Source organism: Phyllostomus discolor, chromosome 8 (genome assembly GCF_004126475.2).
Source record: "Phyllostomus discolor isolate MPI-MPIP mPhyDis1 chromosome 8, mPhyDis1.pri.v3, whole genome shotgun sequence".
Classification (NCBI taxonomy): domain Eukaryota; kingdom Metazoa; phylum Chordata; class Mammalia; order Chiroptera; family Phyllostomidae; genus Phyllostomus; species Phyllostomus discolor.
In genome coordinates this window covers 95,883,267-95,906,636 of record NC_040910.2, presented here as the reverse complement: position 1 = coordinate 95,906,636, position 23,370 = coordinate 95,883,267, and the positions used below count along the sequence as shown (strand labels likewise).

General features: G+C 48.1%; 3 protein-coding genes across 5 annotated transcripts; all 3 read left to right on the top strand.

Moving 5' to 3' along the window:
* Window positions 1-385: 385 nt before the first annotated feature.
* On the top strand, window positions 386-7,736 carry LOC114503940 (olfactory receptor 4D1). Of its 2 annotated transcripts, none has more exons than XM_036033687.1 (4): window positions 386-553; window positions 1,491-1,562; window positions 2,168-2,232; window positions 4,841-7,736. In XM_036033687.1, exon 4 carries the CDS (start codon window positions 4,871-4,873, stop codon window positions 5,804-5,806), a length of 936 nt encoding a protein of 311 aa, XP_035889580.1. In that variant the 5' UTR covers window positions 386-553; window positions 1,491-1,562; window positions 2,168-2,232; window positions 4,841-4,870; the 3' UTR covers window positions 5,807-7,736. The 2 variants fall into 2 exon arrangements, with proteins under 2 accessions (XP_035889580.1, XP_035889579.1); XM_036033686.1 differs by having other exon boundaries at window positions 1,491-1,563; window positions 2,174-2,232.
* Window positions 7,737-9,495: 1,759 nt separating this feature from the next.
* On the top strand, window positions 9,496-13,495 carry LOC114503964 (olfactory receptor 4D2). Its single transcript, XM_028521563.2, has 2 exons — window positions 9,496-9,876; window positions 11,681-13,495. The coding sequence occupies exon 2, from the start codon at window positions 12,010-12,012 to the stop codon at window positions 12,985-12,987; it is 978 nt and encodes a 325-aa protein (XP_028377364.2). The 5' UTR covers window positions 9,496-9,876; window positions 11,681-12,009; the 3' UTR covers window positions 12,988-13,495.
* A 5,539-nt stretch (window positions 13,496-19,034) lies between these two features.
* On the top strand, window positions 19,035-23,330 carry EPX (eosinophil peroxidase). 2 transcript variants are annotated; one of them, XM_036033683.1, is made up of 7 exons: window positions 19,035-19,407; window positions 19,511-19,607; window positions 19,855-20,030; window positions 20,213-20,330; window positions 20,451-20,580; window positions 21,533-21,739; window positions 22,947-23,330. In XM_036033683.1, the coding sequence occupies exons 1-7, from the start codon at window positions 19,332-19,334 to the stop codon at window positions 23,295-23,297; spliced, it is 1,155 nt and encodes a 384-aa protein (XP_035889576.1). In that variant the 5' UTR covers window positions 19,035-19,331; the 3' UTR covers window positions 23,298-23,330. The 2 variants fall into 2 exon arrangements, with proteins under 2 accessions (XP_035889576.1, XP_035889577.1); XM_036033684.1 differs by having other exon boundaries at window positions 19,041-19,407; window positions 19,514-19,607.
* Window positions 23,331-23,370: the final 40 nt, after the last annotated feature.

Sequence of the window (23,370 nt, the reverse complement as noted above, 5' to 3'; positions counted from 1 at the left end):
AAGGCCTCTACAGCTGTAAGGACAACAGATCAGGGGCTGGGGTGAGAGAGACCTTAACAATCGTACATGTGAAAAAGGCTTCTGCGTTTGCTCTGTAAAGGGTGTGACCTGGACCATGTCCTAGGACACAGCTCGCTTCTTCCACTACATTGGTGGTAGCAGAGAGAGGAGCCTGGTACTGTCCATGGTGCTGACCTCAAGGGACTTGGTTCTTGTAAACCTTCCTGAGAATTCATTTTCCTTAAGGGCTCTTATCCTTCTTCATCTTGGTCCTATGATCAGGGCCCCTGAAGAGTTCATAAGCTGCATCTGATGCAACAGCTCACATACTTTTTAATAACTCCCATTGCTCTTGCCCTGAGCAGCCTGAGCCCAGCTTCAATTCACAAATTAAGCCTAACTTTTGTCCTCTGAGGAATGTCCCTCCCCTTAAGGCCAATCCTATATGTGTTCCTGGTTTTAGAGAGGCCAGAGAAATGGAGCTGCGGGAGAAGGGTGGCGTGGAAGATGGGGGCGGGGGGCTCTAAGTCCACTTGGCCACTTTGGGCTGGAGGTAAGTGATGCTGCCAGTGTCCTTGTTATGGACAAGTCAGCACTGAGAAGGCTCCTGCCAAAGCCTATTGTAAGATAAGCATGGGGTGGAGGGAAGGTATGGGGAAGTCATGGGGCAAGAATACTGGGGGGCAGGATTTGGGGAACAGTGCATTTCATCTAGAAATAAGGCTTTCATCTGTATTGGCTTATGTCATCTGTATTGGCTTATGTAGTGGGTGGAATTTAGGACAGAGGGTGGGAGAAAGAGCAGAATATAGATGATACTGGTTTCTCCCCCACATCCCACGTACAACCTACAGCTTCTTTCCACACCCAGGGGAAAACAACAGGGCATCTCTCACACTTCCTACCCTCTAATGTTTCCCTTCTAATCTTTTATTACACTACCTTCCTCCTCCTCCTGTCTGTTGCCTCTCCCACTCAATTCAGGTTTTCACCCCTTCTTTATTGCTATACCTCCATCTTATCCTTCCTTAAATCCTGTGTCTAATAAAACCTCTTAATGCTCCCAAGATGACCTCCAACTAGATTCACCCCTATTTTTGGAACCACTTATTTCTCCTCCCCTCCTTCCTCTTAGTCTCATGTGGACTGACGTTCTGAGAGCAGGACAGATGGGAGACAAGACTGAGTAACAATAGGAAGGAGCCTGGAATCCTTCCATTACCCTATACATATCATGCCCTTCCTTTATGTCTCTTTGTTTTCTTTCCCATCTAGAATCCCTCTAAATCTATTCTCTGTGAAGGTAGGTGGAAGAATCATTTCCAAAGATTCTTATGAATGTGTAGAAAGAATGCTGGCAATGCTAAGATGATGCTTCTAGGTTTGTGAACATGGTGATGCTGGGCATTAGAATCCTGGGTGCCCTTCAAGGTCCTTTAAACTGAATTATTTTATACAGTGGCTACTCTATCTCCTCGCACCTCTCTCAGTGATCTGACCTGTCCTGGAGCTCCATCCACTATGAAAATATCATGCATTCTTTTGGGAAACATCTATGAGAAAGTTTGTATGTCCCCTAGGAACTGTGTAGCACTAAACATCAGATTCACATTGAATCGCAAGCACATGTGAGGTGGCAGAGCCATCCTTATGGAAATCCTTGAATACATGTAATGTATGGAAGAGCTCATTACTCTCAGGCCTTGAGGGAGGGGTAGAATTCAAATAAGTGAACAGGATGGGGTGATCAGGTTGGGCATTGGCCTGACAAAAGGCTCTGAGGCCAGAGGAACTGAGGAGCTCAGTTTGGATGAAGCCAAGGATTCTGAGAGGGGAGCAAGTAAAAAGAGAATTCTAGCCAATAGTGCAGTTCTGGAACTAATTAGAGCTGGTTCAGAGTCTGAGCTCTGCTACTGAGAAGAGCTACTCATTTTTTGTGTGAGCTGGGGAAAATTATGTAACCTCTTTAAGCCTCAGTTCACTTGTCTGTAAAGTGGGGGTAATTAATAGTAATTACTATATTTTATAAGCATGAGAATAATGCATGAGAATTAAACAGGAGAATGCTTAACATTGGGCCTAGCACATAGTAATCACTCAATAAATGTTTATGACTACAATGACAACAATTACTGTCACTAACAATAAATGTCTGACTACTTCTGTTGAGCAGCAGGTGGATCTGCAAAGAAAGTCGGGAGCCAGGTTGTGTGGAAACCCCTAAAAACCCATGTAAGTGTGAATTCTTTCCTGTAGACAGTGAAGAACCGTGATTCTTTTTTTAAGGAATTAACAATTTTATTGGGTTCAGAATAGAAGTCCATGTGTGTTGAGGACCTCTATATTTGTCATACATTTTTTCCCTTCTATGTTCTTTTAGGCCTTTCATAGTCTCATGAGTGGCTTTTTCTTCCAGTAGTAAATCTGGCCCTTCTCCTTCCTCTTCTCCAAGGTGGCTGTGACTGCCTGGTGCTTCCAAACAACCTCATGAGCAACCTGAGGGATGCAAAGTTTCATGTAGGTTTACAACACACAACTTTGAGGATAGCAGAAATCACACTCTGCTTTTTCTTGTCATAGAGTGGTGGGATCTGCAGGATTCTATCAAACACCTTGATGTGGTCTAGGGAGGCCAGGCCTCTCCTGGTCTTGGAGGGGAGCATGCCCCACAGGTCTGCCAAAGGATGCAGCTTGAGGTTTAGAAGTGGGTCAGGGTCACAGGATGGGCTGATACTCATCCACTTATGGAGGAAGGCCAGATACTTCAATTTGTTTCTGCAGAAATTGCCAGAAATGTTGATGCTCTCACAGTGTATGACCTCTGGGCTCAGCAATACCTTCTTGGCCACCATGGCTGCCCAGTGACTCAGGAGGTGACTGCAGCCATTCAGCACTTCCACAACCACCTCTTAAAAACTATGGAAGATTTTTTTTAAAAATTGATCTAGAAGAGAAAATATCTTTTAGGCAGTTGACTTATACATGATGTTGTGCAGTGTGCATCTCTAACTGATATAGGCCTATAAAAGGGTATGATAGCTGTAGTCTTTATACAGACAAACATAAAAATAGAGCTAATACAGCTACACTGATGGCATTTGAGGAATAGTGACCAGGTGGGAGGGTTGGGGGCAGCAGATTTCTCAGAGAGGCCAAACCATGCCATTCCAGCTGTTGCCCACCCAGTATCACTTCCACAAGGGCACAAAGCCAGAGACAAATACATATTGCCCTCTGTTGGGTTTGCTCTGATGCCTGTCCTGGAGTGTCTGCTCCACTCTTGCCTGCCTCAGGGCTTCCTGCCCTAGTGGGCGGGGACAAGCCCGTTCCAACCCTAAATCATCATACCATTTTCCTTCAAAAGGCTGCCAGAGGTTCTCAGTTGCCCATGGAGACACTTTTCAAATTGTCCCTGCTGGGAGTCAGTGAAGCCATAGAATAAACAGAGTGCCTCTCCTGTCAACATCATTTTTACACAAATATTTAGGATAAATACGAGTTTTCGATGAGATAAATATGGCAGTATTCTGAGTACTGTTAATGACTCACAGGTAATTTTTAAAAAGATTTTATTTATTTATGTTTAGAGAGGGAAGGGCGGGAGAAAGAGAGAGAGAGAGAAACATCAATGTGTGGTTGCTGGGGACCATGGCCTGCATCCCAGGCATGTGCCCTGACTGGGAATTGAACCTGCGATGCTTTGGTTCGCAGCCCACGCTCAATCCACTGAGCTACGCCAGCCAGGGCACCTCACAGGTAATTTTAGAGATAATTCTGATTTCTGTTTGTCTACAGAAGTTGATAGAAAAACTTGGTATGTATTTATTCAGTGTGACTCTGCTGTCCCTCCTGTGTCTGAGGCAACAGACAGGGAGGAGTCCTTCCTGTGTTCTGTTACCGACCTGGGCGGGGACTTGGGAAATTTTCCTATATAATTAAACAATTTAGAAAAACTATAACCCAAGGGAATGGGTTTTAACAGTTTATTTTTCAAGTGAATGTCTTCTAGACCTGTCACTGAACAAAAGAAAATGTTTCTTCCCTATCTTATATTTTATATAACATCTTGGACTTCCCAAAGTTTTAGAAGCCACATGCTTAACATTTAAAAGCCCTGTCAAAGATCGTCTAGAGAGACAATGGAAAATGCACATAAATTTTAAAATAGGAGACATGAGAGTTCAAGGAAATTTGGCGTTTGCCCTGAGTTACATAGAGCTCCTTGTGCAGAGGGTCCCGTGACGATAGATCTCATAGAGAAGCATTTCTGTGGAAAAGTTGGAGAAGCACTCATCATCTAGGCTGCACTACAGCTGAGATCATCTGCTTGTTTTCCTGCACGTTTGTCTCTGAATTTGTCCGTGACAACTTCCTCTAGTGCATGCCTCTCTTCCTCAAACCTCTGCCATGAGGAAGCATCTATTTGTTTATTTAACAATGGTTAGTCTCTACTTGCCATACTCAAGGCTTTTGCACCTAGGTTGATAATATTTGTGGTCACAGGTGCTGGCTGACATGTTTATTCTTCACTGATGGTCCAACTGTATTTGTGTTGCTCTGGGTTCACTAGGCACACACTGGGCACAGCGGGTATGAATCAGATATGAAACCCATGGACAAGGACAGTGTGGTTGGAGAATAAAAAGACCCATAAATGCCCATAATACAATGTTTGGTGTGGTTAGCGAGGTAAGTCTGCAAGAGCCTGGAAAATGTGTTTATCTCCATGGAAGGCTCTCCTAAGTTTCATCTTGGAATGGCACAGAATAATAACTTTGATCAACTCCATCCTGAAACTCCACAGGAAAATGATGGAATTTTCATAATGTTTGTTTTGCAGGTTTCTCTCTAGGTACATGGGAGAGATCCCATGGAAACACAGAACAACACATGGGTGTCAGAGTTTGTCCTCTTAGGGTTCTCACAGACACAGGAGCTCCAGAAACTCCTATTCCTGGTGTTTCTGTTTGTCTATGTCACCACTGTCGTGGGAAACCTCCTCATCATGGTCACAGTGACCTTTGACTCCCGGCTCCACACCCCCATGTACTTTCTGCTTCGAAATCTGGCTGTCATAGACCTTTGTTATTCCACAGTCACTTCTCCAAAGATGCTTGTGGACTTCTTTCATGAGACTAAGACCATCTCCTACCAGGGCTGCATGGCCCAGATCTTCTTCTTCCATCTCTTAGGAGGTGGAACAGTCTTCTTTCTCTCGGTGATGGCTTATGATCGCTACATAGCCATTTCCCGGCCCCTTCACTATGTCACCATCATGAATACTAGATTGTGTGTGGGGCTCGTGGTGGCTGCCTGGGCAGGGGGCTTTGTCCACTCCATTGTGCAGCTGGCTCTGATGCTCCCATTGCCCTTTTGTGGGCCCAATGTCCTGGATAACTTCTTCTGTGATGTTCCGCAAGTGCTGAGACTTGCCTGCACTGACACCTCCCTCCTAGAGTTCCTCATGATCTCCAACAGTGGAATGCTGGTTCTTATCTGGTTCCTGCTCCTTCTGGTCTCTTACACAGTCATCCTGCTGATGCTGAGGTCGCACTCAGGGCAGGCCAGGAGGAAGGCAGCTTCCACCTGCACCACCCACATCATCGTGGTGTCTATGATCTTCATTCCCTGTATCTACATCTACTCCCGGCCCTTCACCCCCTTCCCCATGGACAAGGCTGTGTCCATCAGCTACACAGTCCTGACCCCCATGCTCAACCCCATGATCTACACCCTGAGGAACCAGGACATGCAGGCAGCCATGAAGAAGTTAGGCAAGCGCCTAGTGATCTGCAACAGGGAGTGAACTTTAAATAGGTCACCTTTAAATGACAAACTTCTGTCTAAGCTTTCATTTTCACATGTGAAAGCAGAAGTCTTTATGGAGTATGACAATTAGTATTAAATTAATATTTCTATGGACCGACTCCTGTGTCAGATAATGTGGTGGGCACTTTTATCTCATTTTCAGAAAACTGACAATGCATATATTATTCTTATATTAAACAGTTTGACAAATGAGGAGACTCAGAGGGAAATGACTTGCTCCATAACGGGCAGTGAGGGAATGGCAGACGTTGGCCAAGCACGGGTTTCCTCTGACTCCAAGGTTACAGGCAGAAGATGTGGGTGGGCCTGGAAACTCAGGGTCTCCCACACTTGCAAGGGAAAACCTGAGGGTGCCTCATCTATGGGTCAATATATCTGTGATAAATGGTCAACAGTTTCATCTTAACTCTGGAACAATCACATTCTTTTCTGCTCTCTGGGTCTCTGCCTAATCACCCACTGTGGTATATAAGAAGTCATCTCCCTTTTAACATTGTATAAATATTATTTCCCATAAGCACATTTACCCATTGCATGCTTTCTACTACCAAACACTCCTTGGATAGGCTGTGAACTGCTGTACTTTCCCAACACAGTCTTTACATCACTTGGAAGACATGGCTGAGAGGAGGAGTATGTAGGATGGTTGGGGAACCAAGTTCAGAGAAGGCAGGCCACATCTATTAGTGTCCCAGATCTGGTCATGAGTTCAGTTCCAAGGCCAACCCCTCATGGGTGTTCCCTCTGACTTCTGCCCTGGAATGAGAACCCCTTGAGGGTAGAGGCTGTGCTTTAGTCACCTGTAAATAGTCCCAGCACCTTGACCAGTGCTTTACATGGAGAGGCATTTCTGCTTTCCCTGCATCTTGTTCTTTCCCTGTCAATTTCAGAACCTAGTTTTTATTTCTGTCACTATCATATTTCTGTTTATTCTCTCCATCTCCTTTGAAGTACGTCTCCCTTAGTTAAAGTCTTTGGCCTTGTCTAATGTTTATTCAAATATAAGAAGATAGTGTACAAGCTTTTTATTTCTTCTTCCCTTCTAGCAACCATCCCACACAAAAAATAAGTCTTTTGGGGTTCTCTCTAAGCCATCGTTGCAACTCTGACTTTAACTTTCCTGTTCTCATTTCACACTTTCTCCCTGTTCACAATGGACCTATGGAGGTGAGGGGAGAGGAAATGACTTACTGTCCTATTTCATCTGTGTGGTCCCTCAGAAAGCTTTTCCTCCTTTTACATGAAATTCCTTTAAGTGACTGATGATACTCTTCCCATCCTCCAAATTATCTGTTCTCCAGGTACAACATCTGCTAATTACAATCTACACTGTTGACCCAAAGGGAAGAAATGTGAGAAAAATGTCCTCAGATATATTGTACACGTGTTAATTCCACAAGATGAGGTGCTTGATTCTTCACTGAATTTGTTGAGAAATACCCCATTTAAATGAATACAGCTGTATCCATGAAAGTTTATACCTTTAAGACATCTTTTACTGAAGCTATGCTGTTTTTACAACGTAAATTTGACTCAAATCTAAATTTATTAACCCTAAATGGGTTGTTGCAATGTCTTCCACTATAAAGACTTTAGAAGGGAAAAAAATGTTCATAAAATGGCTTACCTTAAAAAATATCCCCAGTGCTCTGATGCTGTCTTCAGTAGTGTAGTGGGACAACAATAGACTCTGAGGCCATGGGGTTCCAGTTCAGGCTCTAACTCCTGTTGGTTGTATTCCTTTCGGACATCAATGAACCTCTACTTCTTTAGCTGTGAAATTTCCATAATGCCTCACGGTGTTGTGCGGATCAGTGGCATGATTGCAAAACATCCAGCACAGTCCCTGGCACATAGTAGTTGCTCAGTTAATGTTAGTCCTTTCACATATTCCCATTTACCATCATTATGATGATGATGATGATGATGTTTTTTTACTTCCCATCTATACTTTTCAGTTAAGCCAAGAAAGTTAGGCATCCTTATGATCTGAACAATCAGGTCAAGTAATGCGCTTTGGTTATGTTGTTTATTTGTAGGATTAGCAAAAAACAGTTCTCTCAAAAGAAGTCCATAAGTTATTTCAGTGATAGTCGATTAATCCCAGTCCAGAGAATATTTTACTTCTCAGCCTTATTAATCCCTAGATCCTGCTATTTCAGTTGTATTCATAATCAAGCACAGTGATGACTTAAGTGTAAAGAGGAAAAGACCGCAGCCAACCTTGTCTAAGTTGTTGACCTCGTGTATGATGCACAGAAAGTGATGTGCCCATCAGGGTCCCAACAGAGAAACAGGACCAGTGGGCTGTAGATATACAAGGTCTGGCACAAATAACACCCCTCTTTATTACAAAATCATAAGCACGTAATTCCATAACATACTATTTTCACACTCCAGCACATCGCATGACATTTAGGTGAAATGCTCAAATTAAAACAATTATTCCACCCACATTGTTGCCCCACCAACCACACTCAAGCAGGCCTTACTCCTGCCAGACCCAGGACATGGTAAGAGATTTTTCTCAAGGAAAACAATCAGTTGTACACAATTGTGAGACTGGCCAGGCAAGTATGAAACCTGGAGGGCAGGCCGTCGGGAAGGGCTGGCCGGACCTCGGGCGGCAGCCGAAGTGGCAGTTCAGAATTCCACCTTCCTCAGGGAAACCTGGGTTCTGCTCCTCAGGCCTTTCAGCTATTTGCATCAGGCCCACCTGGTTATCTAGGACAACCTCCTTTGCTTAAAATCAGCTGATTTAAGCTGATTTTGATCAGTTGATCAAAAACATCTATTAAAAAAACATAACAGCAACACCTGAAACCTATTTAATTTTATTAACCGATATTACCCCAATACATTTAATAAAATTAAAAAAAGAATTAGTGCTTTTTAAAAATCTATATTTCTTATGTGTGGAAGAGCTTTACATTGTTTCTTATCTCTCAGGCAGATACTTTATTTTGCCAAGTATAAACTTTTGCAAGGAAGGAATTCTGACCAACATGGAAACACTCTGTAGATCAGAGAGCTCCAAGAAGTCAGACCGTGTTTCTACAGCTCGTTAAGATTACAATGCCAGTTAACTCCAGTTTTGATCAATTCCTCATAATGAGAAAATATCTGGGTTTCCTGTACCAGTCCTTGTACTGGCGGTAGTAGTAATTCACATGTAGAGAGTGCTGGCAGTTTATAGATGACGTGAGTAGACGTGGCTATGGAAGGTGAATCCACGTTGGGGGTCTGGTTGGCAAAATAAAGGGCAAGGTTTACAGGGTAATAAGTTTCCATTGTAGATACAAACATTATCCCACCTCTGACTTTCTCTAAGTAAAGATCAGTTAAGTTTAAAAGTGGAAGGAAAGGAGAAAGAAAAGGAGGAGGAGAAGAAAGAAAGAAATCAACCCAGTTAATCTTGCCGAGTCCATGAGAGGGAACATCCCAGTGTGCTGGGAGCCAGTTCGTGGTTCTGTGTGGGGCCCCAAGAGCAGCAGCAGCAGCTCCATCTGAGAGCTTGTTACAGAGGCAAACGCTTGGCCTCCCCATTGGCCCACTGAATGAAGATGCCTGGGGCTGGGGCACACTAATTTGTTGTTTAACACGCTTTTCAGGTGATTCAAGGATAAGAAGCACTGGCCTAAGGAGAGAAGTTCTTCTAAAACTTCCAGAGTCTTTTTTTTAAGGGACTTTTTGAACTTTTGGATGTTGGCCTGAGAATCCAACATTCTATAGATCTTTGAAATGTTCATTACCCTTGGTATTCTTGGCCCCCAAGGAATGCCTCTCAAAGAGTATGTGTTTTTGAGACATTGAAAACTTTTTAACAACTCCCATTGCTCCTTTGGCCCCAGTGGTAATCAGCCCAGTCCTGCTTTCTGAGCCAAGGCCAATAGTTTCTCCCTGAAGGTATTTCCTCTTCCCCTAGGATCACACTCATTGCTGTGTATGCAAGGTATGGGCAGTGGCTAGGAAACCAAAGCTGTGGGTAAAGGATCTCCAAGAAGATGTAAGGTCTGAAGGCTCTCTCTCCTTCTGGGCTGAAGGAAGGTGAGAGAACGGGGTTCCCTCATCTGTAAATAGATGGACTGTGGGAAGGATCTAGAAACACTGGTGGAAGGTGGGGAGAATAAACAAGGGGCACATACTTGAAAGTAGTGAGCCTAAAGTGTGAGGAGGCATTGCCTCAGAAAGCAATGCGGGGGAATGGGAGGTTGAAAACAGATGCCTGGGGGTGCACAGGAACACCCAGGCTTTTGAAGACCAAGTGAAGAATTGGCCCTGTGGTGTAGAGGGAGGATGCCAAGAGCAAGGGGTAAGGAAATACATCACAAAGTTCTCCCCATAGTCTCTTAAGACAAGATCACATAATTGCCTACTAATACATTAAGTTAGGAAACATTTTTTGAGCAACTGCCAGATTAGAGTTGCTGTGATAGGTGTGGGGGGCTACTAAGTTACTGAATTTACAATCTAGTGAAGAGAGACAAGAAGAAAAAAATAAGCATTATGTCTGAGTTATTTATAAAATGCATTGGAACCCAGAGAAATTCCTTCTGGTTGGGAGACATGGGGAAAGGAGTACAGAGAAGGATATATCTGAGTATTTAGTTGAGAAGACAGTAGAAGGTATTCCAGGAAACAGAATCCATTACCAAAACGATGAAGATAACCAGACATAGGAATTCCCTGAAGAAAGACCATTTCCTGGATACAGGGATGCTGATTAGAAAGGTAGATGGAGGCTACATTTCATTGCTTTGTATGGAGTGCTGAGAGGGAGTTGCATGCATGTACGTAAGCATGGTTTTCTACCTTGAATTGATCCGCAAAGCACGTTAGGGGACTTCTAAGAGTTGGAGTTTTAAGCTGTAGGCACTACACAGTCATTAAAAAATTATAATGAGGGAGAAACATGGTCAGATATGAGTTTAAAGAGACCTCTTAGGCAGCTATCTAGAACATGGACTGAAATGGAAGCAGAAGGGTGGGACTAAAAAGACCTCTAATAGATAACAGATTGCAACAGGCAGGTGAGAGAGGACGGGAGATTGAGACAAGGTGGCGGGAGTGGGAGGCCGCCTCGCCCCCACGTGTTACCCTCCATCTCTCATCTTCCATCCCCTTCTCCACCTTTGGCCCCATTCCCTCCCTTGCCCCATCACCTTTCCACCCCTTCCTCCACATGCTCTATCTCTTCCTCTCACTTCCTCTTAATCTCCCTTCTTTATTCCTTTGTCTATCCTATTTCTCTTATTTCAACATCATCCTTTGTTTTCCACCTTTGTATTCAGTAACATATTCTAAAATTGTTATTCCTTTCAGAAGAGCTCTCTGAGTCCCTTTCATACAATTTCACCTTGTATTTCTTAGTCCAGAGAACCTCTCTCTCTTCTCTTTTTTTGTCTCAGCACACACACCATGGATGTCCTGTCCTCACTCAGAAAGGGGCCACCTACCTCAGTGACATGCGAGGAAGGGGGCACTGAAGAGGTGCACAGCCAGCAGTAAAATCACAAGCTTTTTGAGTATTAACTGTCAACAAGATTGGGCAAAGATAAGATCCACATGATAAGATCCACACTTATGACTCTGGGAGCTTACAATTGAATTATGGAGGGAAAACACAGACATGTGAAAAGTTCATTAGCACTGTAATGTGTTAAATGTTGCATTAAAAGTGATGGGTAGAAAATGTGTTAGACACAGGAAGAAGAGAGGATGTCATTGGCATAAGAGACTACACAGAGGAGGGTGATTATCATTTACTATTCCAGCAAATTTATGTGTTATTTTATTTAATCCCAAAGGCTATTCTATGAAGAAAACATTTTTATTCTGCATTTTGTTGCAGATGTAGAAACTGAGACCAAGAGATTAAGCAACTTACTCAAGGTCAAATCTCAAGGAAAGAGAAGCCCTGACATTCAACTGCAGGTCTGTTGGACTCAAAGTGTCTTCCCACCACTTTATTACACTGAATCTCTGAATGGTATGTTGCATGTGTCTCTGGATGGCTTTAAGGTCTCATAAATATATATGCCAGCACCAACCTGTCAACCCTCCAGAGACGAGATTATTTCATCGTCACCTGGGAACATGGTCTGGCCATGATGATGACCATCACATGGACCTGGACAACTCGGTTTAGCCCCTGAGCACTAACGGTGACTTTAGGAATCTATGCATGTGATTCATTTTCCTTCGGTGTATAGAAAAGACACCATGGAATCAGGGAATCACACATGGGTGTCAGAATTTGTCTTCCTGGGGCTCTCAAAGACATGGGAGCTCCAGCTTTTCCTGTTTCTGGTATTTCTGTTTGTCTATACCACCACTGTTGTGGGAAACCTCCTCATCATGGCCACAGTGACCTTTGACTGCCGGCTTCACACCCCCATGTACTTTCTGCTTCGAAATCTGGCTGTCATAGACCTCTGTTTCTCCTCAGTCACTGCCCCAAAGATGCTGGTGGACTTCCTCTCTGAGAGGAAGACCATCTCCTACCAGGGCTGCATGGCCCAGATCTTCTTCTTCCACTTCCTGGGAGGTGCCATGGTCTTCTTCCTCTCAGTAATGGCCTGGGACCGTCTTGTTGCCATCTCCCGTCCCCTCCACTATGTCACCATCATGAACACTCAGCTCTGTGTGGGGCTGGTGGTGGCTGCCTGGGTAGGGGGCTTCATCCACTCCATTACCCAGCTGGCTCTGATGCTCCCACTGCCTTTCTGTGGCCCCAATGTCCTGGATAACTTCTACTGTGATGTCCCACAGGTTCTGAGACTTGCCTGCACTGACACCTCCACCTTAGAGTTCCTCATGATCTGCAACAGTGGGTTGCTGGATGTCATCTGGTTCTTTCTCCTCCTGATCTCCTACTCGGTCATCCTGGTGATGCTCAGGTCCCACTCAGGGCAGGCCAGGAGGAAGGCAGCTTCCACCTGCACCACCCACATTGTTGTGATGTCTATGGTCTTCATTCCAAGCATTTACCTCTATGCCCGGCCCTTCACCCCCTTCTCCATGGACAAAGCTGTGTCCATCAGCCACACAGTCATGACCCCCATGTTCAACCCCATGATCTACACCCTGAGGAACCAGGACATGCAGGCAGCAGTGAAGAGATTAGGGAGACACAGACTGGTTTTTAAAAGGGAGTGACAGTGGGTAGGTCACTTTGTTTTCCATTTGTAGAGTGGGCAGAGAACCACTTTATCTGTTTTCTTTATTGTGGATATGTTGTGAGGGTCATAGTAGAAGAGAGGGAATTTTGAAACTAAGCAACTTACTCAGATTTTTAAGAAAAAGAAAGTCTCTTTGTTTTTGTATGTGATGTATGGTTTGAGCACTCCTATGATAATAAAGTATATTCTCATGGGAACATTCTGGAAAATTACTCCCTCCTTTCCACCTTCCTGATGGAACTTTCCTTCTGTGATGACAACATGTCTCCATAAGGGCAGTTCTGTTTTCTGTGTTTGCTTTTTCCAATACCCCTTTGGCCCTTGTCCAGAGTGATAGAGTGTAGAACTTGGAGACTTAGCCCTAAATTGGGAGCCCTAGTTCCACTACCTACCAAACTTGTGACCTTGGATGTACCACTTGGCCCCAGTTGAACTCATGGATGCTTCCTTACTGAACTGGCATAAAACAATATGTGTCCCTATAATCTCACAGATTTGTTACAGATTCAGATGAAAATGCATAAGAACATTATGTAAATCATTGAACTGATGTAAGGATTATCATTATTGTTACTACTGTGCCTGGCATTTATTCTTTCATCAGTTGAGTAGTGTTTTAGAAGTAGGGCAGAAATGCCTAAGTGCAGTAGGGAGGCCTGGAGAGGGCGGAGGCTGAACTCCGGAGGGGCCATGCCACTTCCCCATGGGTGAAACAGAGAAGAGAAAGTGGCATCAATTCAGGGCATGTCTGCAAGACTCTGACTACTTACTGCTATTTTCCTACCTACCCCAATTTTCAGATGCAACACTTCTTGCAAATAGGAATGGGGTCATTTGATCATTCATTCAATCATATTTGTAAATATGTATTTGTAATGCCTGATGCAATACTTTATAGGAAGTGGTCTACAACAGTTTTTTTGACTATTTCTTTCTTTCCCTTACACTGATAGATATACTATCTCTCCTTTCCCTTTTCCCTCTCTCCCTCCTTATGTTGATTTCTGCCAATTTAGTCTTTACATTCATCTGGGCTTTCCCCCCCTCCAATTTGCTGGTGTGCCTAGTGTCCTCTCTGCCTGGACTTCTATGCCACACCCCCTCATATCTTTCCTCCACTATCAAACTGGGGCTTTGGGGTCAGATTGTAAGGCAGAGTGAAGAGAAGAAATAGGTTGTCATTAGAGTTGAGGGGGCTATGACCTCAACAAGTTTAGATAAAAAGAGAGGACTGATTTTTAAGGATATAAGGCGGAGCTGGGTATTGTGAAAATATGAAGCTATCTGGGCTGAACAACCGGTCTATCCTCCTCCCTTCTTCCATCCATCCCTCCCTGCTTATGCAGCCATGTTACATGGCCCAAATGAGAACCTCAGCTCCAAATGCTGACTTTTCCATTCTGCCTTCCACAGTAGACTAGCTTAGTCTTTCATGGTTCAAATTCCAAAGTCTCATAAGAATAATCTGATTGGCTGAGGTTGAGCCATGTGTCTCATGTGGCTGAGGGATATGTAGTTCATGTGACATAGCATGACCATCCAAGCCCACCCCTTCAGCAGGGATTGTGGGTGAGGGTTGTTCCCAGAGAAGGAGATATAGGTGGATGGACTCCCCCCAAACATGTCTGCCATGAAAGGAACAATCAGGGCATCCCTTAAGTGATATCCAAGGAACTTAACGTTAGTTATGTCTAGACATTCTTGTTTTTATTCATTCATTGAACTGATATTTGCTGTTTGGGCACCCCCAAGAAGCAGTGTTCAGTGGATCATGTCCCTCACTGAGCCCCCTCATTCATTAAGTCACTGATTCCAAGCAGAGTGTGCCTTAAGTGCAAAGCCACCCTCCTCCTCCCCCTGCCCCCACTCCCTGCCCCTGAGAGTTCCCAGTGTGATGGAGGAGGTGAGGTACAGCTCTCACAGAAGGCCAAGGCAAGAGGGTGAGGAGGGATGGCCCTGGACCTCAGCTGACCCCTCGGCCTGGACCTGAGCGTCTTTCCAGTGCTCATCAGAGACCCCCTTCTGCCTGCAGAACATTTCTGCCCATTGCTGACTTTACTAGCAGATTATACAGGTCAAACCCTTGCTCAAGGTCACACTGCCAGAGTGATACTGGGCTCCCAGGCCAGCTCTCCAAGGCTCCACAGTGAGTTTTTTCTGGCCTTGCTAGAAACAGAACACTCACAGCTGCCTCTCTCAGGAGTGTCCTCAACACTGGAACACATACTTACACACATGCAAACACCTGAACATGCTTCTGACCCTCCCCAGCCTCTGACACAGTGTGGAGCTATTGCAGTTTGAGTGAGCCCCTTCTCCCTGCAGACTTCAGTGTTCTTGTCATGAGAATAGGCCCAAGGACCCCATTCCCAAGAACCCTTTGGAACAGGAGCAGGCCCCCCAGGCCCTGGACCCTGCTCTGCTGCAGCTGTCTTCATGGGGGCCATTGGGGCTGAGCAGATAAAGAGATCCAATCAGGCCTGTGGCCAGCAGCTCTACTGTGGCTGGCAGATGGTTCTTGTGAAAGTGGTTGCAGAATGTAGAGTTTTCGAGATGGTCAAGGGAGGGCGGAAAGGAAGGTCCTTGGGTACTGCAGCTGAAAGATAGCAGGGAGGGAAGGTGCCCTTATGGTCTTGGATCTGGGCCTCAGCCTGGCAGGGCCAGTCTCTGCAAAGGTGTCTACTGACCCAGGGTGAACAATGCCCCTGACCAGGGGCACCAGGTCCTCATAGATGTACAGGCACAAACGCAATCCCTTCTCCCAGAACTGTGATAGACAAGGTCACAGCAGATGCATCTATTCCACAAATACATGTGGAGGCCCCACCAGGCATTGTGTTATGTGCTCAGGCTACAGTGAACAATGGCACAGACACACTCCTTTTCTGTATGGCACTCACAGACCTGTAGGGAGCTGTAGCTTCATCAGATCCAACCACAGAAATACATGTATAATTACAGTGATGTTAAGTTCCATGAAAGGAGCTCTAAGAGTAAGGCCCAGGAAGACCTAGGCACTTGAGTTGGGTGTGGTGGGGCTGGGACAGGAAAGGCTCCCTGTGGTTGGGGCCTGGAGGGTCAGTAGGAATCTCCAGCCACCGAAGGGAAAGGGTTTTCATAGTTGACACCCATAGCAGGTAGGATAAGCCCATTTCACACGCTGAAAGCCAGTGGGTTTAGAGGGCAGAGGGCTAGAGAGAGGACTGGAGAGGGGAGGGGGCAGAAGCCAGACTGTCTGAGCCTGGGGTTTCTTTCTTTAGGAGAAGCTGCACAGAGGGCCAAGACGAGTGGGCAGAGGGGAAAGTATGCTCGTGGGACCAATGGTACCCAGCCACCCAGGACCTCATTGTCTTATGGCCCCAGGGAGGGAGGGAGAGCAGTTGAAGGCTGGCTGGTCAGGGCCCTGATCCCCAAGGATGCCCCCATCCTTCTGCTCACCCCTAATTCACAGTTTCCAAGCAGCATTCTCTCCTTCTGTTGCCCCAGGTGGTCTTTTTGATGTGTCTCATTACAAAGCTGTTTTCCTCTGTGGCTCGGTCTGGGAATCCGATTTGCCATTCCCCGGAGAAAGAGCTTTCTTGCAAGACTCCACAGCCTCGGTGGTCCAACCAGGCCCCAAGCCTGTAAGCTTCAAATAAATGCATTTTGATTACTTATCTTATAATAAGCACTGCATTCTATGTGGAAGTCAATTCTCAGGTACACAGTGGCTCTAACTGACACATGCATTTGCTCTGAGAGTAAGTTCTAAATCATCTGGGTTCAGAATTGTGTGAGCTGGTGGTGGCTTAGCAACAAACATTGTTGAGTGCCTGCTCTGTGCCAGGCCCTATGCTGCATTCTACATTTATTGCCATGATGACTGCAATTGCACAAAACAATGATCTGTATTTGACAATGAAGAGGCAGGCTCAGCAGATGAGGAGCTGATCAAGTGGATGACAGTGCTAGGACTGGGACCCAGGCCCATTCTTAGACAGCTCCCTGTACTGCTCTCAACAAGTTCCTGGGGGCTATGTGTTGTGCTTCCCAGAGGGAGGTTTTCTAAAGAATCATAGAGGCCTGGAAGCACAAGTGGAGGGGAAGAGGTGAAGATAGGGAGGGTGTTGTGCATGTAGGGCCAAGGTGGCTGGAGCACAGGGGCAAGGTCCAGTGGGGCAGAGTGGGCAGCTGAAAGCAGACTGAAGGGGCAGGAGTCCAGGTGGCAGACCGACTGTTTCCTTCGGTCTCCTTGCCTGCAACTCTGCCTGCTGTCTTGCCCCTGCCATGCCTGGGGCACCTACCCTCCAGGGACTGGTTGTACAGGGCCCCTGAGAGGGCCCTTCCCATGTGCTTGCCTCTCATCAGCACCTTGAGCAGTCAACAGGCCAACCCCTGAGACACTGGCCAACATGGCAGGCAGGTCTAGAGCCCAGGGTCCCATCTCAAGCTTGTACCAATAACCCACAGCAGCCCACAGTTGTGACAGACCCTTGCACAACTACTATTGCTGAAGAACATGTCCTCTCGGAGGGCAAGCAGAGCTCACTCTGAGTTTTCTTTGGGAGTACCCTGGAAGGTGGGCAACCTAGGTCCCACTTTGGCTTCCAGCCTTCTGGGGGTATCTGGCTTCCTGAGGTCTAAAAGGTTAAGCACATCTGAGGAGCAGGCTGCCATTTTTTAACTTTCCTTCAGGAGGTTCACTGTCCCCATCTCACAGATTTGGAAACTGAGATCCGGGGAGTGGTGTGATTTCCTCCACATCACGTGAGGTAAGTGCTCTTCTGGCAACTCCACAGTAACTTCCCATGCAGGACCCCTTGTCACAGGAGGTGGACCCCTGCTGAAGATAAGGAGATAAGATCAGGGCACAGGCCTTCAACTGGAGTTTGTGAAAGGATTGCCGAAGGGGCTATTTCAAGAGCAACTGTCAGGCCAGGGCATTGGTGTGGGAGGAGGGGCTGTGGAGGGGGTGGGGTGGAGAGATCACAGAGGGTAGAGGGTGGGAGACATGAACACTCAGAACAGCCCTGCTGGGAGTCTGGAGCAGGTAGAGTCTGCACAGAGGAAGGGAGGGACACGTCCACCTAAAGAAGGGGTGAACACAGGCAGGCTGCAGAGCTCAGCAGTGGTGATAATGGAGCTGAGTATGGGAGGGATGAGCACGGGTTCTCCAGGCAGACCAGGGTGGGGTGGCAGCAAAGGGTGAGCCAGGCTCCTCCAGTGGAGGGAGCTGCAGGAGAGAACTGCAGGAGGAAATTCAAGGAGGTCTGAGAGGGCATGTGCCTTGAGGGATACTGACTGGGGTGTTAAGATGTGGAAATGAAGGCCTAGTCAAAGTCGCACAGGTAGTAACAGAGCCAGGTCCAAGCCAGGTGGCTCTGAGCCCCTGTAGCAAGCCTCTTGTAAAGAAGTCAGATCTTACACCTGCTACTCTGCACACCTACTACTGCTAAGCACTTAAATTCATGGAGAAGCACCAAGCCCAGGACAGGTCCTCAGCTTCTATGGAGGCCTGCTATCATTGCTCTGTGACATCTCACTGTGTCCCCCACAAGGTACAAGAGGTAGCCCCCTTAATTTTCAGGCTGACTCAAGCATCGCCTCACCCTCTCCTGGCATCTTGGAGAGAGCTGGTAAGGGTAGGGAGTAAGGGGGAGGGGCTGAATCATTAATCCTACATCATGAATTCACTCAACAAACATGTATCGAGCACCTATTGAATGCCAGGCCTTGCACTGGGGGAGTGTGGGGGCATACTACAGTAAGACAGACCCGGTTTCTGCCCTGTTGGGGAAAGAGAGGAGCATTTCCAGCCATGTGGCTCTAATCCCATGTTAGGGCTGTGGAAACTGAGGTCTGGAGAGGGGGCATGACTGTGCAACTAGTGAGTGGTAGGACAAGGTGCAGTCCTCCTTGGAGGCATGCTGTTCCTCAGTCATCCAGCCAATGTTCACCAAGCAGCCTGGGCTCTGGGAGAACCACATCAGAGAACTCAGCTGCTGAAAGGGTGGGGATGGGTGAGTGGTAGGAGGGCAGAAGGTCCCCAGGCTGGTAAGCTGCAGGGTGATGTGGGTGTTTCAGTCTCACAACTCCCCCCAAAATAAAAGGGAAGTTTAGAGCTCCACCTCAAGAGGCTGGGCTTCTGGGGCCCAGAACACCCCTCCCTCACCATAGGGCAAGATATAAAAGTCCCTCCCCAGCTACTTCCAAAGAAGAGCAGGAGGAGGGGAGAGGTCAGCTTGGGGTCCTTCCAGTGAGAAGGGGGCAAGAGACTCCACCGCTTTGCAAGACGTGGGTGTTGCTCGTTGCCCCACTGTGGCTGGGGGTCTCATTGTGGAGATGGAGCTGCTCCTGGCCCTGGCGGGGGTCGTAGCCACACTGGTCCTGGCCCAGCCTTGTGAGGGCACTGCCCCAGGTAACCTTGGACAATTGAGGAGAAGGGCAATGAAGAGGAAGTGCTTGGCTCTAGGGGGTGGGGGGGTTGGCTCTCATGGACTCTGAGTCCCCTTCCCTCCGAGCAGCTTCCCCCATGGCAGTGGAGACATCGGTCCTTCAGGACTGCGTGAAAGAGGCCAAACTGCTGGTGGATGCCGCTTACAACCGCACTCAGGAGAGGTGGGCCTGGGTCTGGGGTCTGCATGGGCCTGGGAGGGCCGATGAGGGAGGATGGGCTCCAACCAAGGTCACCTCACCCGTCTCTTGCCCCTGGGCTCCATGGGGGCCGGGCCTTCCTTCCCTCCATCTACCAGGGCACACAGACAAACCTGACCAGTGTAAACCTGACTGTGCACCACCTGGGATGGGGCTCTGCTGGGTGGGTCTGCATCCTTGGATCATCCCGCCCTCCTCCTCTTCTGCGCAGCATCAAGCAGCGCCTTCGAAGCGGCTCTGCCAGCCCCAGGGACCTCCTGTTCTACTTCAAACAGCCGGTAGCAGCCACCAGGACAATTGTGCAGGCAGCTGATTATATGCACGTGGCCTTGGGGCTGCTGGAGGAGAAGTTACAACTCCAGGGGTCCAGCTCCTTCAATGTTACTGGTACTGTGGTCCCCACTCAGCCCCCAGGGCTGCCCTGGGAGTGGAAGGAAGCCAGGAGGGAAGGGCGGGGTCTGCAGCCTTGGGAGGGGAGAGGGTAAAGGGATGGGAGGTACAGAACAGGCCAGCCTAGGCAGGAGCTAGGATCCTTGACCCCTCACCCAGTCTGCCTGCCCCTCCCCTAGATGTGCTAACAGAATCCCAGCTGTGGCTGCTGTCCAAGGCCAGTGGCTGTGTGGTCCAGAGCCAGGAGGAGAAGTGCAGGAATGACTATCGCACCATCACTGGGAGATGCAACAACAGGTGGGTGCCAGGGGCTGCACCTGACCTGGGGCGCCTCCCTCCCCTGGCCACGCCCGTGTTCTTGGGGTGGTCTCCAAGTCCACAGCCCTGTTGACCTGAGCCCACCTGCTGCTGCTGCAGGAGGAGACCCTCGCTGGGGGCCTCCAACACCGCCCTGGCTCGCTGGCTGCCAGCTCAGTACGAGGATGGGCTGTCGCTCCCCTTTGGCTGGACCCCTGGCAAGAGGCGCAATGGCTTCCTCCTCCCTCTGGTGAGTCAGGGCCCAGGACCTGCAGGGTGCTTGATCTCTGCACAACTGAGGGGTGGGGGGTTGGTAAGAGCACAGCCCAGAGTCAGCCAGAGAGGACAGGAATCCAGGCTCTGCCCCCAGCTGGCTGGGTGCCTTTGGGCAAGTAGTAATGCAGCTGAGTCTCGGTTTGCTTATCTGTAAAACGGCAGTAAAGTCTGCCTCATATTGCTGGTATGAATATTAAGTACATATTAAATAAACATCCATATAGGATATACTCGATTACACAGTATTTTCTTCTGAAAGAATTAGTGTCAAAGTATCTTGCTAAATACAGGGGTGGGCTAAAGTAGGTTTATAGTTGTAATATAAATAATACAGTAATTATTAAATAATGCAAGAATAAATGCTCAGTTTCACATATTTACAACTGTAAACCTACTTTTGCCCATCCCAGTATAGAGGCTATACACTTTAATTTAGCTGTATCTACTGATCTCCACTATTTCACATTTATTAACTTATCAGTTTTCTATTCATATATCAATATAACAATCTATCATGTATCTATTGATTTTTCTTCCATTGATCTATCCATTCTCTCCATATGTATTCTCCATTACCTAGCAACCAGTCCATGCATCTGTCCATCAGTGCTATCATCCAGTTATGCATGAGTTAATAAATTGATCTATCGATCTGTCATAACCTCTCTGGATGTGCTGGCGGGGGCTGAGCCAGCCAACCCGGCCTCTCCCTCCCAGGCTCCTTGGGAGCCAGGCCAGACACCACCCTTCTAGGAATGACAGCCACAGAGGAGGTGGGACAAAGTAGGACAGGGGAGGGGAGGGCAGGAGGGGAGGAGGACTCTGAGCTCCAGCAGGGATGACCTGCTGCCTTGAATCCCGGGTTTTCTCACACACTTTTCGGGGTCTGGAAGCCCACCCCCCTCACTCACCTGTTTTCCCACCAGGTCCGGGCCGTCTCCAACCAGATCGTGCGCTTCCCCAGGGAGAGGCTGGCCTCCGACCAGGGCCGGGCACTCATGTTCATGCAGTGGGGCCAGTTCATCGACCACGACTTGGACTTTGTCCCTGAGTCCCCAGCCCGAGTGGCCTTCACTGCAGGCGTTGACTGTGAGAAGACCTGCGCCCAGCTGCCCCCCTGCTTCCCCATCAAGGTATCCTCAGCCGGCCTCCCAGGTCCCTGGCCTCCATCCCCAGCCAAGAGCAGGGGTGGGGGTGGATCTGGAAGACTTAAGTACCATCCTTAAGGAGCTGCCTGGGATGCTGGAGGATCAGGCAGAGACACAGCCTGGCACAGACTCCTGTTCTGTGTGTGTTGGAGGGGTGGGGGTGAGGCAATCTTCCAGAAGATTCAGGGCAGGCTTCTTAGAAGGGGAAGCAAGTGAGACTGGCTTTGACCCATACGTCTGATCCCAAGTGGGGAAGCCTCTGGGCTGCTGCTTTTGGAAGCCTTGAGGGTCTCTCAGCTCTCACCCTTCTCTCCTCCCTGGGGTGGTCCGGGATAAGCCCTGAAACTCTTACCAGCTCCCGGGATTGGCTTGTGAGCAGGGTGCCGTCCTTCGGGCAGAGAGGCAAGGGGGTCGTGGAACACTAGGGAAGATGCTGGGGCAAGCAGGGGCACACGTGCACACACCCATACTACCTACACACCCTCACACCTTCACTCTCCCTTAAGAGGCAAGGCGGAATCCGTGGGCCGTGGTGTGTGTGAGGACCCCTGGCTGGCCCCTCCCTGTTGCAGCCTTCCCCATTCTTCAAGCTCTGCTTCAGGGGCATCTCCTCTGCGGAGCCTTCCCATATCTTCCTGTGTCACCTTTCACTTTTGGCTTTTAGATCAAGCATAGCAAATGGCATGTCAGTTTAGGGTTACATTCTCTCTGTGTGCCTGTTTTCACCTGAACTGCCAGCTTCCTGCAGCGGGCACTGGCCTTTGTTGATCTTCATATCTCCAACCCACCCAGCCCAGGAAGGTGCTTAGGAAGTATCTGGTGAAATGAATGGAACGAAAGGAGCAAGACCTCAGTGTCAGGAGAACTAGGCTTCAATCCTTCTCCTGCTAACTCATTGTCACTTCCCATCTCTGAGTCCCGCTTTCCCCCTGAGGAAAATGAGGACTTAATTCCATTGCTGCTGGAAGTGAAGTTAATGGAATTAACATCTATTTCTTATGTCTCAGGACTCTATGATACTAGGACATTCAAACTGACTTGGTGAGCAGTGTGAGTCTGGATGAGTCAAGGAAGGAGGGCTTCCTGAAAGAGGGGAGCTTTGAGCAAGGTTTTGAAGCAGATGTGGGGTCACCAAGGGGTGTGAACTTGCTCTTTTGGGGCCCCAGTGCCACTGGTTCCTCTTCCATCTCAGATTCCGCCCAATGACCCCCGAATCAAGAACCAGAGAGACTGCATCCCTTTCTCCCGCTCGGCACCCTCCTGCCCCAGGAAGAACGTCATTCGAAACCAGATCAACGCCCTCACCTCCTTCTTGGACGCCAGCATGGTGTACGGCAGCGAGGTCTCCCTCGCCCAGCGCCTCCGCAACCGGACCAACTTCCACGGGCTACTGGCCACCAACGAGCGCTTCAGTGACAACGGCCGGGCCCTGATGCCTTTCGACAACCTGCACGACGACCCCTGCCTCCTCACCAACCGCTCTGCACGCATCCCCTGCTTCCTGGCAGGTCAGACGGGAGGGTGGGGAGGTGGTGTTTCCTAGGACCCCCAGTCCCTGGCTTCCGGACTGGGAGGCCGTGGTAGGGTGTGGGGGGGGGTCAGGGGGGAGGGCGACC

Coding starts and splice junctions, on each gene's coding strand:
- EPX (XM_036033683.1), top strand. CDS start 19,332: ATGGAGCTGCTCCTGGCCCTGGCGGGGGTCGTAGCCACACTGGTCCTG. Junction 20,031..20,212: donor CAGCTCCTTCAATGTTACTG/GTACTGTGGTCC, acceptor CCCCTCCCCTAG/ATGTGCTAACAGAATCCCAG. Junction 21,740..22,946: donor CCCCCTGCTTCCCCATCAAG/GTATCCTCAGCC, acceptor CTTCCATCTCAG/ATTCCGCCCAATGACCCCCG.
- LOC114503964 (XM_028521563.2), top strand. CDS start 12,010: ATGCATGTGATTCATTTTCCTTCGGTGTATAGAAAAGACACCATGGAA.
- LOC114503940 (XM_036033687.1), top strand. CDS start 4,871: ATGGAAACACAGAACAACACATGGGTGTCAGAGTTTGTCCTCTTAGGG.